The 19,729-nt window shown below is 40.1% G+C and overlaps 1 protein-coding gene across 5 annotated transcripts in view; it reads left to right on the top strand.

The window, feature by feature from the left end:
* Window positions 1-19,729, top strand: part of LOC139710383 (rho GTPase-activating protein 7-like) — a 108,474-nt gene that overhangs the window by 35,977 nt on the left and 52,768 nt on the right. For 4 of the 5 annotated variants that reach the window (XM_071622297.1, XM_071622299.1, XM_071622298.1 and 1 more), the window contains exon 4: window positions 9,982-10,042. In XM_071622297.1, the coding sequence (XP_071478398.1) occupies window positions 9,982-10,042 (61 nt within the window). Of the gene's footprint in view, window positions 1-8,693; window positions 8,925-9,981; window positions 10,043-19,729 lie in introns of those variants that run through there. The other variant, XM_071622301.1, reaches the window with a different exon arrangement.

The following is a 19,729-nucleotide window of genomic DNA, read 5'->3' on the forward strand; positions in this document are numbered from 1 at the left end:
ACTGAATTGATCAGTGTTTTAGTAGTAGCCATGATAAAAAATCATAGGCGTACATACTGGAGCAGGATTCGAACCTACGACCTCCTGATCACCAGACAGACGTCATCTCCACTAGACCACCGAGCTTTCACCCGACAGCAAGTGTTGGTTCGAATCCTTATAACATGCAGCGGGTACTGCAAAATTATTCAAATTCATGAAATTCTTCCGTCGAGATGTTTTCATTGCAACTGATTGACAAATTGCCCTACATTGACGTAAATAAGCACTGAATTGATCAAATTCAGTACTTATTTACGTCGATGTAGGGCAATTTGTCAGTCAGTTGCAATTCTTTGAGTTTATTTTCCTCTGGTTCACCCATTCCACATTACCAGCCTTGAACAAAGACTATATTTCATAATTTCCTGTTCAGGCTCAGCCCTTGATAATGTCATTTCCTTCCTTTGCAAAGATTTATTCTTGATCTTAAGGACGATAATATGATCTAATCTCTTTGGCTATCCCATATGTTGAACAGGCAATTATGATCACTCATAAATCATAATCCCTCAAAACTTGCTTGCTGTACAACCAAACAAGTCATAAAAAGTGTAAGACTGAACAAAGACTATCAATCTTTATTGTCCCTAATCCTGTGGTTACCCCATTTCCTATTTGAACCTTAAGCTTAGACTCTTGCAGGTGAGACTGTCTGATTCCTCCCCTGATGGATTAGCAGAAGCTTGTGCCCCTCTTCCCTTCTTAATCTGTCTGCCTATGCCCATGACATCTTGATTAATCCATCAGAATTTCATTCTTACCTGTGGGTTTATACAGACGTTGACGAAGCCATTTCACAGAGGGAGCACAGACTGCTGTCAAGCCTTGTTGAGCAGAATAACAGGCAATGCCCTTATTCCTGTAGCAGACAAGTGGCCGATCACTTTGCTTGTCTTGCAGTAAATTTTTGTAACCATGGACAAGTAGGTGATTTGTTTTGTAGCATCCTAAAAGCCTGTTAACACTTACATAGTTAATTACAGCATATAGGCCTACTTGCGACGTGACAGAATTAAGTTGTACCTTTGGTGGAAATGTATGGTGTGGACAAAAATGATTAAAGTACATAATTCTTAGAAATCTATATTAAGTCTCTAGAATATAAGTAGTTGGGCTTATTGTGCAGCCTGGTCCCTGATAAATAAGGCATTTGTAATTTGCCGAGTTCTGCAGTATATTACAGAAAAAAGGATAAAATGTGTATCGCATTCATCTGTGGTCAGTTTGACCTAGTATGGTGCTAATGGAGGTTTTCTCTTCAGTGCAGGGATGGTCATATTGTAGCAAACAAGGTCCCCTTCCATTCAGAACTTTTTTTAAAAAATCTAAAATGTCCATTAATAGTCGACAGGAAATCACGTTTTACCATCTCAGTATTGTAAGGCCATTGTGTGCATGTGTGTGTTTGTTTGTGATAATTGAATTCCTGCAATACTGGCAGAAATCAATGTGGGGAAAGGAATGCGGCTGAAAATGGTATACTTTGTGCATCCTTGAGGACTTCACAGTATGTTTCTCTAGTTTCCAAGGTCTACCAATATGGTGGGATATGTGAAGGTGCTTGTATTGAGGCATTGGTTTCACTATCAGTGTTTCAGTCACGCTGTTGGACAAAGGATGTAAAATTCGGTGTATCTTCCATTGTTTAGCTGTACTGCGGTTGACCATCGGGCCTGCACTGTTGACCAAGCCCATACATCACTCTACATCTACAGGTGTCAAATGATTTTTGTATAAACCACATACATGTATACGTGTGCAATATAACTTTTCAGTGATTAATACCATACGTAAATACTTTCAAGAACAAGGATAAGTTGGCAACAGATTCGTACAGGAGTTCTATACAAGTTTGGGACTGCATGTCCATGGAAGGTAGCTGCCCCTTCCCCACCGAATCATCGCAGTCTACAAACGAGGTGTTATGTGCACACGTATTGTCCCTCTACCAAGAGTTCAGTAGGGTAACCATCAAGATCTTGATCCCCTCCTCTGTAGGTCAGTTACCTCATTTCTCTCCCCTCCTCCCCCCCCCCCCCCCACCTCCCCCTTGATATCTCTTTAGCCTCAGTGTTCTTCACCAGGTGTGTTCCTTTCATTCACAAAGGGCCAGGGCTGTACACAGAGGCCAGTTTGACTTCGTGGCCAGAGAACAATAGGGTTCAAAGCTCCTGGTTTCCTAACACCTCTCCCCTTTGATCCACAGAGGGGATTTGCAAAGCTGTTGATCTGGGGGCATTGATCAATAATTGGGTGCCAATGGCTGTCCCATTCTCTTCATACATTCAGAAGCCAATAGGAGATCATTTCAAACTAAGTAGCTTCGACAGGAAAGACGTCAATGAGGAAAGCTGTATAGGAGTGATTGTATAGGAGCTGAGCTAAGTACCCCTTTTTCTCTTTTTTTTTCTCCATCTAAATCTCTCTTTCATTGAGTTAATCTCAAATCTATTTCTTACTTTGTTTTTTTATAACAGTCTGTTCTTCCATTACTACAAGGTCTATATAAATAGCGTGTGCAATTGATATTCATTTTTTTATTGCCTCCTGTGTATGAATTCCACTATTGGAAAAAATGTAATGCCAAACCCTGCTTAACAATCATTGTATGACATTCTCTTTGTTACAAATTGTATTATATTTATAGAGTGTATTTGCCTCTCTTTTAGTTTATTATTCAACTTTTTTAAACATGGGCTGATTAACTGAAAAAAAAAAAACTGGATCAGTTTGGGGATGACTAAGATGATGTAGAGCCACAGGTATTGAGGATGTTTCTAGGTCAACTGTTTTAGAAATGGTTGGATTCTGTTCTGTAAATGATACTGCTGTATCAGTCTGCATTGCAATCTAGTTTCACCTCTGCAGAAAAAGTTTGTGAGTTATTGCTTCATAAATCAGTTTGTAGTTGGGGATGGGGGATGATGCATGTAATAAAATGTTTGACATTGGCTGTCACTTCTGGGCCCTGTTTTATGAAGAGTTAAAATTGATTTTATAGCTGATTTCAACTATGGTCTATGGCAGCCTGTGTGGTAAGGATATTTCAAATTAATTTTATCTTTTATAAAACAGGGCCCTGTTCCATTGTTACAGCATCTCTCAATCAGTTGGAATATACATATGTATGGTGAGCTTTTCGTTACACTTGGACATTACAAATCATCAGCTGAGAATCAAAAGGGCATTATCACATGCTAATCAATTTTCATGAAATAAAAATTGCACTTCGTCAAAAGTGGGTAGATTTATAAGCATTGTTGCAAATATTGGGTAGAAAAGTGTTCTTTTGGTTTTGATTTTTAACATTTTTAACATTGATATACAGTTGGCACAGTCATGTAGAGGAGATCAAGCACTACAATGTGATACCAATAACTAAATACCCAAAAAATTGTGATAACGCCCTTCTGGCTCTCAATCGATAAATTAACTTACCCTTGCATCTAATTGTAGGAAATCACAGTAAATAATTCTGATCAAATAAATATTTTATGTCACGTGAAGAGGTGTTTCCAGCCCCCTATAGAACAGTCTGATGAGTTATCAATTATGTGGAAATCAGGTGCTGTTTTTTTATACTTTCTAATTAATGATTGCTTAGTCTGAGAAAGAGACTAAGGAATTGATTTATCGGGGGTGGGGGGGGGGGGGTGAGATGAAACACCCACACAATTAGATTCGGCACAGGCTCAGGCACCAGAGTGCATCTAAATATCACCCAGATCCAATATTTCTCCTGCACGTGGGCTGCGACGACACCCAGCCGAATGTCGGCCCCAGTTCCGCTCGATATTTTTGCGGCGCGTGGGATTCTTCTCGGGGTCCACATAACAATTTTTCTTGCCCTGGAGTATTCTGCTGGGCGGAGGTATTTTGGTAAAGATCCCCCCAAATTGATTGCCCTTTCTCTTCAGTGACAACAATACCGCAGATTGCTGCATAGCTTTCACCTCCCTCTGATTAGCCTTACCAGTTCATTATTCCCCTGTGCATTAACCCGTTGAGGACGAGTCCCGAGTATAATCGGGCAAGTGTCTATGGGAAATGCGTGTTGTAGCAAAATCAAACCGTCCTCAATGGGTTAAAAAAGAAATATGCACTTCAAAAGAAAAAAAAAGAAGGAATTTCTGTGTGATCACATCAATCAAATAATGCCACCAGAATGATTGCAGATGTGCACTGATCCAATGGATGGCATAGAAAGGGGAAACACTATGAAAGACTAGAGGTGAATATTTTCAGGCAGGTGTCAGTGGAAAATGTGTGTATAGCAATATTAGCTTGACCCCCAATGGGTGTTAAGGCTTATCAGTTTAGACATGCTTGGCGACAGGCTTATGAATGTACATGTACCAATATTTGGCAATAATAGATGATGAGATATATTAACTTATAGCCTTTTGTAATTTGCAAAATTCATACAATATTATACACTGCTTTACTGTGAATACATATCCCAATTTTCTTTCATCATCTTTGAAATTCAAAGCAAGAGAAGTATTCACAAAACATTTAGAAGCTACATTCTGAATTCATGGGACCTGTACAAAATCATCTCTCTACATTTGGTATAAAGAAAAAAAAAATACCAAAGCCACTGTTACAGATCTATTTGCAATGTGCGAGAAATCTTGTCTAGGTACGGCACATTGGAATATTTGCGGATCAATGTTTTCCTAATTGATCTATCCTAATCTTCGTTGGGGCTATGACGTCAATTTCTTCTTTGTTTGTTCTCTGCAATCAACAGTACTTTAGAACGGTCATGGACCAGTATTCTGAGTATTTGTGTTATACTTCGACTCGACATGCCTTTCTTGTGCAAATGGGCTGGTGACTTAGTCTTTGTGCAAGTCTTAAACTTTAAAGGAGCTGTCTCCTGGGAGATGCACTATTTGCTGTCTCAAATACAAATCCACATTTCATCTTAACTTGGCCTATAGTTGGGAAGGGGGGTTGGGATGGAAGATCGAGGATGAATCTTGTGTGAAGAGGTTTTTAAAAAAAACAAAAACAAAACTATAGGCCTAATGGCAAGATTCTAGAATTTGATTTGAAGCTGCATGACAGTGAAGGACACTCGATAGGTAATCGCAGGAATGACGATATTCTATTCTTGCTGCAGCCACACGCAAAATTTGCTCCCATGGAACGTTGTCATCCTCGTGAGTAGCAATTAGTGTTACATGATTAGGCAAGGATGCATGCGAGTCTTTTGTAGAGATTTTTTTTTCTTTTATGTTGTCTTCTTTTCTTTTTTCTCTTTTGTATAAACATACGGAAGACATTCCCTGGGCCGATACTGGGAACCAAGCAGTTAAAGGGATGGTACAGTACTGATGGAGATGAGAATTGGGCTTTTAACTTTTTCCGAGATACCAAGAAAATCAATTATGAAATAGTACAGAGCATACCATTTTAAGAGGAATTCAAAGTTTATTTGATGAAAATCGAGTTTGGAATAATTGAAACATCCAAAAACAAAAGTAAAACAAAGCAATCATAATAAAGTGTGGGTCCCACACTATTAGAATCGCTCTTTTTTTATATCTCAGCCATTTCAAAACCAATTTTCATCAAATAAATGTTCAATTCCTCATAGAATTACATGTTCTTTCATATTTCATAAGAGGTTTCTTATTATTTCACCAAAAAATGTTAAAAACCTGAAATTAGGTCTCAACCAAAACTGCATAATCCCTTTAAAGGGAGGCAGGCATCAGAATTGTCTCATTACGATAAAGAGAGAGCACAGGGAGACGTAATGACAGGAAGGACCAAGTATGGGCTGAGGACAGATCACTTTTCTGTCTAGGCATGGTGACTACTTTGACAATGAGGTTGTGGAAAATGTCTAATTAGGCCCATACAGACATGCCCAAAATAGACTGTGTTCATAAATCAATTCTTGCAGGCTGATGAAAAAAATAATAATAATAATTCTTATATGTGTTGGGGGCATTTTATGAAGCACTTTGTCTGACAAATTGGTCAGACAAATTTCCTTTCAGCCAGTCAGATGCAAGGATTTCAGTAGCTTATAACAGGTTGTCAGAAAAACTAAGAATGTCTGACAAAACGCTTCATGAAATGCCCCCCTGGTAGCACAGTTTGACACTTGTTAATTTACCAGCTAAATGCGATACTGCAGTTTAAAGGACAAGTTCACCTTCATATACATGTGGATTGAGTGAAGGCAACAATGTTAGTAGAACACATCAGTGAAAATTTGGGGAAAATCCGACAATCCGTTCAAAAGTTATGAATTTTTAAAATATCTGTGCAGTCACTGCTGGGGGAGAAGACTACTACAGTGTATGATGTCACTTGCGTACAACGATATAAGGAAAATAAAAAGAAAATTTCACAAAACTTGACTTTTTTAATAAAGTGCACATTTCCTCGACTTGTTACTGACTTATGTTAGGGGTAATATTATTCCCCCTGACTTCTGAAAGAGAGATATCGAGTGTTCTTTTATTATGTGAGAAAAGTGAGAATATCTTGAATTTTCTTTATACTTTCTTTATATTGTTGTACTCATATGACATCACAAGCTATAGTAGTCTTATCATCTAGCCATGACTGAGCGGAAACTTCAAAAATTCATAACTTTTGAACGGATTGTCCGATTTCCCTCAAACTCTCATTGCTGTGTTCCACTAATATTGCAGCATTCACTCAACCCACATGTCTATGAAGGTGAACTTGTCCTTTAAATGGAAATACCCTTCACCTATCCCTACCATTGAATACAGTCATTGCCAGTCTCAAGGTGAATCATGCAGGACGAGTAGGAACAAACAACTTCCCCTGAGACAGTCTGCCAATCATCTTAGATAAAGTTATCATGGCAAACTTCGTATAATCTTGATTGTGTTGTTTGTTTGTTTGTGTGTTGGGTTTTCATGTTAAAGGAGGGGTAAGAAGGTTATGCGTTGAATGTGGTGCATTTTGGGCATTCTAAATAATGGACTGTATGGTAGGGGGACTATGTATTGTGATGGTTAAAGTTGCAATATGTTCAGGAATCTCTGTAACACATTGGAAAACGCTCACACAACTGACACAATTTTTGGAGGTTTTCTTGCATCATTTGGCCGTGAGTAATGAATGTAGCCACAAAAACCTAGAAAGGATTATTGCAGAGTTTGCTGGTTGTCATTGGAAGTAGGAAAAAACAACAACAACAATGTAATGAGTGTTTTTTGTGAGTCAGAGGAGAGGTTTTTTTACAGTGGTTTGTAAGTTTTTTTGTGTGTGTACGGGAAAGACCAGTGATGATACCACTACCAGTCTCCTCTTTCCAGGAATGATGTATCATTTTCAACAGAAAACCTGGTGCTAAACTGTGGCCTTGTGCAAATGAAATCTACTACTTCTGCATCCAGAGTGAATGAGAGGAAGTAGAGATGTTGCTGATGTAAATACTTTTAAACTTGTGGGTGTACTTTTTTTTTTTTGGGGGGGGGGATAAAAAGTCATTGGATTAAGATATATTTGATCCCCTGAAATATCAGAACAAAAAGGAAATTGCAGAAAAGGCATGATACTGTACAAACAAACAAAAAAATATCAACACTAATGGTATATATGGGAAATCATGCCAGGTTGTGACTAGATATGCGCCAGTAGTTGATTCCCAGATATTGATGTAAAAGATTTTATCATCATGGTAATCAAAAATTGGAAAGTTATGTATGGCATGTGATGTGATTGGATCAATATTTTGCCCCTCCTGGAATCTGAGAAATAGCTGTCCCCTTCCCCCATATCACAGTGGAATAGTCTTGATAATTTGTGTACAATCTGTATGTATGTGTGTGGTGTGTGTTTCCCCCCTCAGAAGTAGTTTGAGAGCTGAACTTTCCTTGTGCTGTGTATGTGTATTTGTGTGAGTGTAAAGTGGCTGGAGAGTGCCTAGTGGACTAGTCTCTATAATCGGGAGGTTTCACAGGTTATGAGACAGGTGATTCTGGAGCTGCGTGATTGAGCTTCAAGAAAGGAAGCAAGCCAATACAGGTCTCTCTTTCCTTGCCCTCACCAAAACTGACTTCGTTTGATAAACATAAGCTGTACTGTTTCATTGTTTTCCAAGGGAAATGTCATAGACCGTGTACGTAGGATCCCCTGCTAACATTGTCAACCTGCCATTTATGATATTTTGTATGCATGACTGTTGACAATTTCTTCTCTAAATGTGCCTGCACACCAAGACTAACTTTGATGTGCAATCATGTGTGCGCACTCTCTGGTGTGAGAAGTATAGTAATGCACGTGTGATGAATACTTCAGTGGTGAGGGGAAAATCTATGGAGCACAACACACACACACACAAGAGCACACACACCAGCCGCGCTGGAGTGTTTGACCTGCCGTCTTGTGCTATGAGAAGACCAGCCTTTCTTACGATATTGTCAGAAGCACTGTGACTTGAGTCGAAGGTGGACTGCTCCTGCGGCCTCTCTCCCTCTGTATCTTCAGATTCAGATGCGTTCAATCTGTAATCAGGAGACTTTGCACTTCTCGCATCCGGATCATTTTTCTCGTGCATGAAAGATGAAGAGGGTGTTGATGGTTCATTGGTGATGCTGAATGATCAACCGGTAGTTTTGCTCAAGTGTCATCTTCCACTGGATCGGCAACCAATGTTTCGGAAGGATTTTTCTCCCCATCCGTAGAAAAGTTTGTGAACAGGGGAGAATTTTTCTGACTAAAATTTGTGTATTTATTACGCTGCTGTGTCTGATCCCAAGTTGAGACACAACGGTTTCTGGCTTGCTGGTATTGGATAACTTGGAATACATCACTTCCATCTCTCTGCTCTATCTCTCCTTGGGTCATAGAAATGTATCTGTGAACCCGTCAGAAGATTTACCGTAAGTGTATCGTCACATCTGCTATGGTCATTTCTGTCTGTCTGTAGCTAAGGAGAACATTTCTATTAACTTTCACCAAAAAGTTTGTTCTTTTCTATTCATATCTCCTCTCTATCTCTCTCTCTATATATATCTATCTATCTCTTTATATACTCTCACACATACCCACCAACACTACCACCACCACCAATACGTGATACATGGTAGTGACGAGGTGTGGTGAAGGATTTTGCATCTTTGTATTATTTTCATTTTTTTTTTTCGTGGGGAAATATATACTAGCATGTAGATTGGCCAACTTTGTGCAGGAAATGCTAGAAAAAAATAAATAACAGCAAAAATTTGAGTCAATGGCATGATCAGAGTTTGCAGTGATCCAGAAAGGACTACACAGTTGGTAGATGGGAAGACGCTGAATTTAAGTCAGCATGTTTGGTCTGACGCCTTTGGTGAAAGTGTTTGATGTGTAGCGTGTGGTGAGTCTTCCTAGTATTATGGTGTGACTCAGTATCATCACCTATGAATGTCGTCGTTAAGAATACTCGGCTGATGAGCCGCTCACGGTCTTGAAACCGAGAGACAAAATCAGCATTAATTAGAGACCGTTGACTGAAACTTATTTGTGCTTCCTCACCAGTGCAGTATAGCTTCTGTGTACTGGTCAACTTTATACTACAGGATTCAATCTACATAGTTATAGGACATTCCTTTTCTTTTCTTATTCATTGTCATCGTTTTGTTGTTTTTTTCCCCCCACAGCCGTAAAACTTAGTGAGATTTTACTGAGAAGAAAGATGAAAATAACATCTTCAAAATCTGCAAGTATTTCATCTAGTATGTAGCTGTTGTGTGTATGGTTTTCATGTATTTCTACTATAGACCGAGTATGAAAATCATTCATATGCTAACAATTTACTTTGTCCTTATTCATATGTGTAGTGAAAATTATATGAAGCTCGCTGATAGTGTGCAATATCTTAATAGCATATATATATGATGATAGGATCAGCAGTCTCATCTATATTTGTATTTCTTTGTTTCTATTTCTATTCCTCAGGAGACTGAAGATCCTCAATAAATGTGCCAGCATGAAAATTGAAGCACCAATCCACAGATCTGTGAGTATTGCACTATCATTTCTGGTATATGAGCATAAAAATGGTGGGAATTCAGGAATAAACATAGCTCTCTAGCGCTCCACTTCTGTTGAGTTTGATTCAGATGTAACATGTACCTGGTAGTGGTACACCATGTAGGCTCTATATGACTGTTTGACTGATGGTATGGATTTCTATGTGGCTGATGCCCTTTACACTTAACACACTGAAATTCTAAGATTTTAAAAAAAAAATGAAGCAGTGTGTGACAATATTGATAATGTAACATGAAAATTATTTGTCTACGGGTGAATAGAATATAACTAAGTAGGGCCTATGCTGTTGTCGAGAAAATTGAGTTCCTGTGCCTTATGGTTGGCAAGTGTAGGCCCTACATAGTCGTACCTTCAAACGATAGGGACACATCCCCCCCCCCCCCCCTCCATTTGTTGTCCCTGCCACACCCTGCGGGCTAAACCCCCAAAAGTCAAGTGACCCCCCACCTGTTTCAGACAAGGAGCTTCCACTACCTGGACTTGTACTTGCACTGATAATCACTCAAAACTGGTACTTGGTAGAAAAAGATACCACGAAAACCGCCAATTTGCATCCCTTTTGTAGCAGCCTTTAGCTTCTAATACCAATGTGACAATAACACTTCCTCTCTGCATTGTAACTTGTCCCAATGCAAAAGAGACGGGGAAAAAAAGCATATGCTCTTTTGTTCATTTCTAGCATCGGAAGAAAGAGGCATATTTATGTGTTTCTAACAGGAAAAATTGCATGGCAGAGGTTAGTGTACTTTGTGCCTCTGAAGAACACCAAAAACCACTCTGCATCCCTTGAATGAAGTTAACCGCTATAAGAATTCTGAGCTTCATCTTATAGTTCACCCCTAGGTGCACTCTGTCATCAATAGGAGAGGCAAAATATTTATCAGTGATAATGGGCTGTATAATCGCAGGCCTGCGAAAGAAGGCAAGGCACTCTTGGCAATGCAAACAAGCAATCAATATCTCATCGTTGAATTTACAAATCCAACTAAATTTATTGGACCAGTAGGCACCACCAAAGAAAGGTGTTCACAGTTCGGTCCATATATGATTGCCCGTGACAAAAAAGTTGTACTTTTTTTTTTTACTACCAGAATTTGCGTAGAGTTTGCAACGGCCAAATATTTTGAGTTATGACCTTGTTTATCCACTCGGGTGACGGCGGACATAGTATGCCGTGTTTGCCAAGTGTTTGTGACGAAAAAAAAATTGGGACAAGACGCATTCGTGATAATCCGGAGCAGAGTAAACACAGGAGGTACCCGCCTTCCGCACATTTTAGCAGTTAGCGGGCTTCAGCTTGGCAAATTGGAACTTTGTGTCTGCCTCAACTGAAGGGGGAAGGGGAGGGAGATGTCATTTATTCTAGTGTAATCATCCACACTTCCCTGTGAAATATCGTAGCACTGTATGAAAGGTAATAGATTTGATCAACAGCCCAATTCTTTGTATGTGTTCCGCAGCAATAATGGGAAGCTAGAGCAATGTTGCACTGTTGTGCTTGTTGAATCACGTGATAAGAAAGGGGAAGGAACATGTCAACATTCAAGTAGTAGGCCTATCTTCCTGAAGTTTTTTCAGAGAAGATGAGCATGGATTTTGTGTACAAAGGTCCATAGAAGAAGGCGAGATTTTGCAGCAGGTGGTTTCTTTCTTTTGTGTGTGTGCATGTGTGTTGGGGATAGGAGGATGATTGGAATGAAATGTATTTCAGAGCTGGGTATTTTGCATGTAGTTTGGTGTTGGTATTACAGAAGGTCTAACAAGGAGAGCAAATTGTAATTCCATCAGGCAAAAAAAAGACCTTTTTATTACTTTGTTTGTCTTAAAAAGATATGTACCCTAAATTTGACGGTTAGCTTATTCATCTCTTTGATCGAAAACGGCATCATTCGAAGAGATATGTTCAGGGACTATGAGGGACTTTTTGTTGATGCTATACTCACAGAATTGGAAACAAATACTAGAGGCATTAGTCACAACTTCATCGCTCGTAAGCTGGAACTTCTGTCATAGAGTTGGGAGGAAGGAAAGAACGTTCCTCGTATTTTGTGCATGGGTCGGTAGCTGCCAAAGCGTCTTGGCAGGGAAGTCCTGGAGACAAAAGTTTATGACCTTCCCTCCCGCAGAGCGAGCGGTTTTGTGGTGAGCGTAGTCGGTCCGCCGGTCCCTTGTTGGGATTGGAGGGGGTTTTGATTTAAGCTTTTGGGTATCGTTGGTTGGTCCCGCTCCCACCCTAGCTCCGTCTTTCCTCTCGCCCCTCTCCTCCAGCTCCTTAACTCCCCTAACTGAAACCATCTCGTACTCATACCCTTCCAGCCCGATCATTACCCATTTGTGATGGGAACACCAAAGTCTGCAGGTTTGAAATGTTACAGGTGTTTTCTCAGGTTGCACATTTTGTGCAATTGATGATACCGATAATATATAAAGTGCACGCTTTGTTTATACATGTACATGTATTCCGTTAGAGAGACCGCAGATGTTTGGTAATGGACTGCAGTTGGACAAATATCAAAATTTACTTGTGAATTCCCCCCCCCCCCCACCTAAACATGATGTTTTCAAACGTAGGACCACCCCTGAAAAAGCAGTGAGAGGCCTACATAATTAGGATATTGAATCCAATTCAAATATTTTTTTTACTGCAAATTTGTGCTCTAAATCATGAGTGTTGACGCATAAAGAAGCACCCACATAGCCCCTATTGGTAAAAACCCCTCTTTGAACTGTTGTCAGCATCCAGGAGAAGACCAACCAGTCACCCTTCCATCCACCCATAGTCTCTCGCATCTGGAGCTCTCTGCCTGTGATTGGGACGATGTAGACTCTAAGGTGATTGAGGGCTGATGATTTGTGACTGAAGATATCTGTCAGATGAAGAACTTGACTCTGTTGTGATTTTTAACTGAAAATAGATGAGTTGCACTTTCTTATGAATTAAAAAAGGAAAAAGAAAATAAACAGATGTCTGATGAAGGGATAATACATTCTTTTCTGTGCACAATGTGATAAACAGTTTGATGCGACTGACAGAAATGTAGAGTAATGTCGAAGGAGGATATAAATTCTTAGATTGTCAGATTTATGCCATGATAGCATCTAGTGTGTATGGTGTAGGCTGTCATTGTAAATTGAGCCTGCCAGAAAGAAAGAAGAAAAGAAGTCATCGGGACTGTTCAGCCACTAAAATGTTCAGTGATGCACTAAATTTCCCATGTGTGCTGAACTCATTTAATGGCAGTCATGATGTCATCCCACATACGTGCGTGGGACATCGTAGGATGAAGGGGAAAAGGGGATAATTTCCGTCTGAAGGTTCGAGGAGTTTGTATAGATAGTAGCGCATCTGTCATTTGCTGTGTTGCGGTTATCATCAATTTGGCGGCAAATATCAACAGAATAGCTGTAATCACACGGGGTAATGCTTGCTCCCCTCCGGCAAGTCATAATGTTGGCTGGCGTTGCCCCCCCCCCCCCCCTTTACTCTCTGGATGTCGTACTTTGCTTTGTTCGGGACAGTGGAGTCGGGAAAATGAGCCATTGAGACGGGGGAGATCTCGGAGTAACTCACTACATGAAAACATTCTGATTGAATTGAATGTTTCTCAAACTTGTTAGTCATGGTCCCAATGGCTATTAAGATGGGATACTTTTATTATCATTTTCCCCCTTTATCACCTTTCACTAGATGACTTGGTCGATGTCTCTGGGTGAAAGGTTAATACGCTAGTCTTGTTCACAGCCTTGGTGACTTTTGTCATTATTCCAGTTGCATTCGATCAGAAAGGGGAATTATTTTCGTTTTTCTGTTGTAATTTGCACCAAACAACTCAATGTCCTATTGTGTGTCAATGATGCATGAACTGGTTATGTGGATTCATTCTCTCCTTCAGGAATTGGTCTGGGTGAGAAATAAGCGACTTAAGTGAGTGATCTGGTATAATTGCAGTGAATTGTCCGTAATTTGCTTCCCATGGCCATGCAAAAAGCACTCTACTGAAATTCAGTCTGGTTCTACTGTTATTTTCCCATTGCTTAAATTATTCCAGTGTCCTTTGTTCTGACACTTTTGTTGTTGTCATTATTGTTATTATTGCTGATGTTATTGGTATTGTTGTTGTTGTTGTTGTTGTTGTAGCAGTATCTTTATCAAGAGAAGAAGGGATGTACAGTGGAGACCGCAAGATTCAGACTATAATGTCTGGGACCTAATGTAGCTGTAGTAACTTCTCTATTATGATTTGTATAATTCTATATCTTGCCAAAATGAATTGATGAAAATGAATTCATGTGTGCCTTGCTGGAAAAGGGTATGCCCTTTTGTAGTGCTTTCCTGCCTCTGCCCCTTGATTATGTAATGAAACATCCAGACAAATTAGACTAATTTGCATTTTGGTAATTCACAGTCAAACGAGTGAGTCACACTTGCTTCTCGAGTGGCTGTTGTTTTGCCTGGAGGATTAATTCTCTTCTTGCTCAGTGATACCATGCGCAGCCATTCACAGACTCTTTATTGTTCTGTGGAGGCTTGAATATTCAGCGGTGCTAGCCCCGTCATCCGCTGTACAAATTAGATGTGAAACCACAGAAGGGTAGTCACCCCTATGTGCTGAAGATGATGCTTAGTGCACAAACAATTGGTGATTAGGAACCTGTATCATGTCCAAAGTAAGCTTTACCTCCGAGCTTTGCTGCTAAGAAAAAAAAAGTGGGGGGGGGGGGGTCATTGTCCCCCAAGATTCCTAGATTCAAAATATGAGGGGGTGGAGCAGAAAAGGATCGGGTATCGCCCAGAAGGAGCGAATAGTGCCGAGGCGCAACCAGCATCGCATGAAGTCCACGGCTTGAATGATCAACTGGGCAAATGAGGTACGGCGATGCGAGAGGGCTCCTCCTCTCTAAGCAGCTTGAGACGAAGGGGAGCATGCTTTGCCGAGGCTGCGTGGGCTGCAAAGCACTGCCATGAATGCAACAATATTCATTAACAACACTCCCAAGTGGTGTTCGAGTGTGCAGGGATTCGGGGGCTCTAGTCTTCCGTGGGTGTTTATTACCATGTTATGGAGTCTGTGGTTAGCGATGTTTGTTTCAGGTTTTTAACCTTTTTTGGAAGTGTATGACGGTGGAAAACATGCTTCTTCGTGACATGCTCTTAGCATATTGTTACAAGGGATTGTTGGGATAGGTAGTTAGGGTCAGTCTTTTGTTGACTGGATGCAGCAAATGCTTCATTTCTAAAAACACTAAACAGGCTAGAAAAGGGAGATTTAAATTGAATGCATGAAAAAAATGCGGAGAGAGACAGAGATTGGTAGATAGAAAGATAGATGAATACATGGATAGACAGATAGATGAATATGGAAAGAGAGATAGATATGTAGATAGATAGATAGATAGATAAATAGATAGATAGATAGATAGATAGATAGAGAAAGAGACAGTGAGGGAGAGAAGGAAAACTGGAGACTGCAAATGTATTTGAGGGAATATGCCTTCCTTAGTCATAATTTCTTAATAGCCATTCCAGATGTCTTCCACAGACAGCATCATCATTGTCATAGCTGGCTCAATGACGTGATAAGCCTCAAACTTCTCCCCAGCCACCCCAACAACCGACACCCCCCCCCCCCCCCCCCGAATTTATCGCACGTATCTCTGTATGTGACAGATCTGGAAACATTTGCGTGAATCTGCAACGCTGCATCCTACCCAGAGACTATCCATCGCAGCGAGGTTGGTATGTGTCTCGTTCAATCCAGTCCATTGGACTTCAGCCAGGCAGCTTCTCTCCCCCCCCCCCCCTCCTCTGTCTCTCTCTGCATCCATCATTCGCGGTATGTCTCCTTCATCATAGCCATTAGTTAGCATGCATTCTTTTTTTCGGCTGTTATCATTCCCCCAACCGTGGCTCTGCCCAGCTACGGGATCGGCTGAGAAATCGATTGTGGAAACGAATTTTGTCCTGATGGGATTGCATTCGCAGATCTAGAATCAAACGCAGACAGGAAGTTCAAGGAGACATTTTCCTCCCAATTCACCGTAACAACCTCCGGCACGATGACTCAAGGAAAGGTACTCGAGCCAGACGGACTGACTGACCTTTAGCCGGAAGGATGGACAGACGGAAGGACAGTGACACCAAGGGATATAAAGCTGACGCCATTTCTTTTGAGAGAGTTCGAGGGATTCCAACGAAATTCAAATATAATTAGCATAGGTTTCTGTGCTGCTACATCGTATTTTTTACATTTCACTTGGTAATGAACAAAATGTCCAGTATTGCAAATTACAAAACATTTGAAAGCATATTTTGCAATTGTTGTCTTGCTTTGGGAGAGATAGCCTCTCAAGATGTCATAATTTTGTGTGCTTTGTGATTTCCGTTGAAACTGTCCTGTTCGTTAGTTTACTTCTGACGAAGATTCTGCTTTTGACTCAATGAAACTGTTCTAGGCAGAAAGCTTATTTCAGCTTCGCATTCTGTAGAGAAGAAAAAGAAAAAGAAAACAACACTATAAAACAAATCCCACACTGTACAGTATGAGGATGATTACCAAGTGGAGATGTTCATCTCCATGTTCACTTTCTCAGCAGTGCACTTTGTGGTAGGCCTACCAGGCATAATATGATTACCGTAGCAGGGTTCCGCAGTTGCGTACGAGGTAAACTACTAGCACTTATGATGTGATTAGGGAATCATTCCTCGCTACCAGACCTGCAGAATTATGTTTCTGTTTTTGTTTTATGGGTTTTTTTTAAGCTCTTAACTTCAGCTTTGCGTAACTTCTTGTCATCATTGCTTTCGTTTTTTGTTTTTTTTTGTTTTGTTTTTTTTTTGTTTTGTTGTTTTGTTGTTTTGTTGTTTTGCTGTTTTGCTGTTGTTGTTGTTGTTGTTTTTGTTGTTGTTGGTTTTTTTTGTTTTTTTTTTGGGGGGGGGGGTCATTTCCTGTTCTGCTGTTACTGAGAGAAATCAATTACCCCAGAGGCATGTCGCTGCTTTATTAAGCAGAGTTGCTGCATTGTCATTTTGGGCTTTGCTGTTATCATATTACCATCATTATTGTTATCATAGATCCCTCTCTCTCTCTCTCTCTCTCTCTCTTTCTTTTTCCATCCCATTCCTTTTCTGAAAGTGACTAAATATCGAAGAGTGGAGAGTGCCGGAGCTGTGGGGGGAGAGTAGTAAATTACCTGCTAAGGGCATTGCTTCTGATGATTAAAAAGCCTCTGTGTCCATGTCATCGTAGTCCCCTAATGAAATTGTGACTCTCTCTGGAGGACGACAGATGCACTGTGTACAGGTGCATACATACCTTCCGGTCTTTCTGGTAGTGCGGTTATTACTGGTGTCTATATTTAGCATTTGTTGTCCAGATCCTTACCTGACCACAGAGCTTAAAATTGTCAGTCATGTATTCCATAAAAAGAAGATGATTTTCTTGATGTTTTTGTGAGTGTTTTGTTTTCTCTTTGATTAGTGAAGCTAGAGCAAGCATTTACTCATATTTTGTCTCTGGAATGAAAAATAAGTCATGTAGTTTCCCAGTGATTACTGGTGATCCATAATGCAATCTGCAATTGTGAAAGCTTTCATTACAGAGAGAAAGAGCTTGTTCCTCTTGATCTACCTGGCCTGACCCATCTCCCACCCCTCTCCCCCCCCCCCCCCCCCCCCACCACAAACATTTATGCATAATTATGTGCATATTTGCTTTCTCTTCCTTGTGTTGAAATGCTCCTTGGGATCAATAATAAATAAAAAATACTGAATTATACATTCATAGATTAAAAACATAGAGAATAAGGTAGGCCTACATGTATTTGCCAGTGTAGCTGTGTTGTAACATTTTGATAAAGGTACTTCAGACACTGAGACACATGATCCACCATGCATATGTCCAGCATTCTGTTTTGTGTATCTTTCGACCCTCATTCCTACACCCCACCCCCTTCCATTTTTGATGTGTAAGCATGATGAAGCTGTTCATTGGAAATGAGATGTGAACATGCAGGTCAACAGGCAGATATTGAATTGTTCCCAAGATTTGGAGATCGAGGGTTTGATATTGTCTACCAAAATCACATCCGGTGTAGCGAGTAGTTGTCCCAGGTTTTGTTTGTGTACACCTTGGGATAGAACAATGCCACATAACTGTTCCTATCTTTATCTCCTCTCAACTTCCTGGACTATGAGTTAGGAAATTCACATGTGAGATTGACAGAAACATGGCATTAAAGGGATGGTACAGTATTGGTAGAGATGAGAATTGGGCTTTTAACTTTTTGTGAGATACCAAGAAAACACTTATGATATAGTACTAGTTAGTACAGAGCATACCATTTTAAGAGGAATTCAAAGTTTATTTGATGAAAATCGGGTTTGAAATGACTGAAACATCCAAAAACAAAGTAAAATAAAGCGATCGTAATAAAGTGTGTGTCCCACACTAGAATCGCTCTTTTTATGGATATCTCAGCCATTTCAAAACCAATTTTCATCAAATAAATGTTGAATTCCTCAAAGAATTACATGCTCTTTCATATTTCATAAGATGTTTCTGATAATTTCACCAAAAAATGTTAGAAACCTGAAATTAGGTCTCAACCAAAACTGTATGATCCATTTAAAGACCCAGCGGCATGTTGATACCAATCTACCATGGATTGGGAAGGCTTTGCCCGGCTCGAATATATTTTCGAGAATCTGCATAGCAAATTGTGTGTGTAAAACTTTTTCACTGATATCTATACCTGTAAAGCAAGGTAACACGTATGTACACACAGCCAAAAAAAATCTCGGCTTGATTTGACCATTTACTGATGAGCGTATGCTTCGATGCTCATGTTCGCTGGCAGGCGCTGTTATGTTAGTGGTTTTTAAATGTACCTGAGTGGGCAGCAAGGGAAGATCAATTCTATTGGGCCACCCATGTTTCCCCATGGTACTGGATATTTAAGACTGGGACAGATTCAACTCTCACTAAAACCTTTCTGTGAGGTTAGAGATTACTCAGACACTAAGTTCATCGGGTGTTCGTGTGAACATCCTTGTTGAAACAAAGTGTCTGTAAAGTTGGTTATAAATGTAGAACGACAGTGGAAATAAATAGAAAATTTTGCTATGCTAAATAGATTCAGTGATTGCCATCTCGTTTCAAGCATTAAATCCACAATGGTCATAATTATTCAAACAAATTGTGCTTTCTCATAAGATTTAGTTTTCAAAGATCCTTGTGAGTTTTTGGTCTTTCCAAGTAAAGACATTTGTAGTAAGAAAGGTAGATGTGGTGCTAACTTCACTAACATCTCACATTCGGAGCTTCTCCTTTTGAAGTCAAGGAGACATTGTGTGTGGAATAGACTTGAGATTTAATTCAGGCTTGTGTGAAATGGACGTGTGAGAGATTGTAAAACATGGATGGCATCCCAACCTTCCATAGTGCAGTGACATGCAAAACAATGGGATACGTTTGTTAATCGTGAATGTGTTCTAAATTCGGCCACATTGACCCGTGCCGCTGCAGACTCTTTGATAGAAAGCCGCTGATAACTTCTTAAGAGTCCGGGAGAAACTTGACTCCCGTGTCAACCACCTTCTTGCAATCAGAGCTCTCTGCACCTTGATATAGGCACACCATCTCAACCAGGGAGA

The sequence above is a fragment of the Diadema antillarum genome, unplaced genomic scaffold (genome assembly GCF_040938485.1).
Source record: "Diadema antillarum isolate AM-2024a unplaced genomic scaffold, OU_Dant_1.0 seq00001527_RagTag, whole genome shotgun sequence".
NCBI classification, from domain to species: Eukaryota; Metazoa; Echinodermata; class Echinoidea; order Diadematoida; family Diadematidae; genus Diadema; species Diadema antillarum.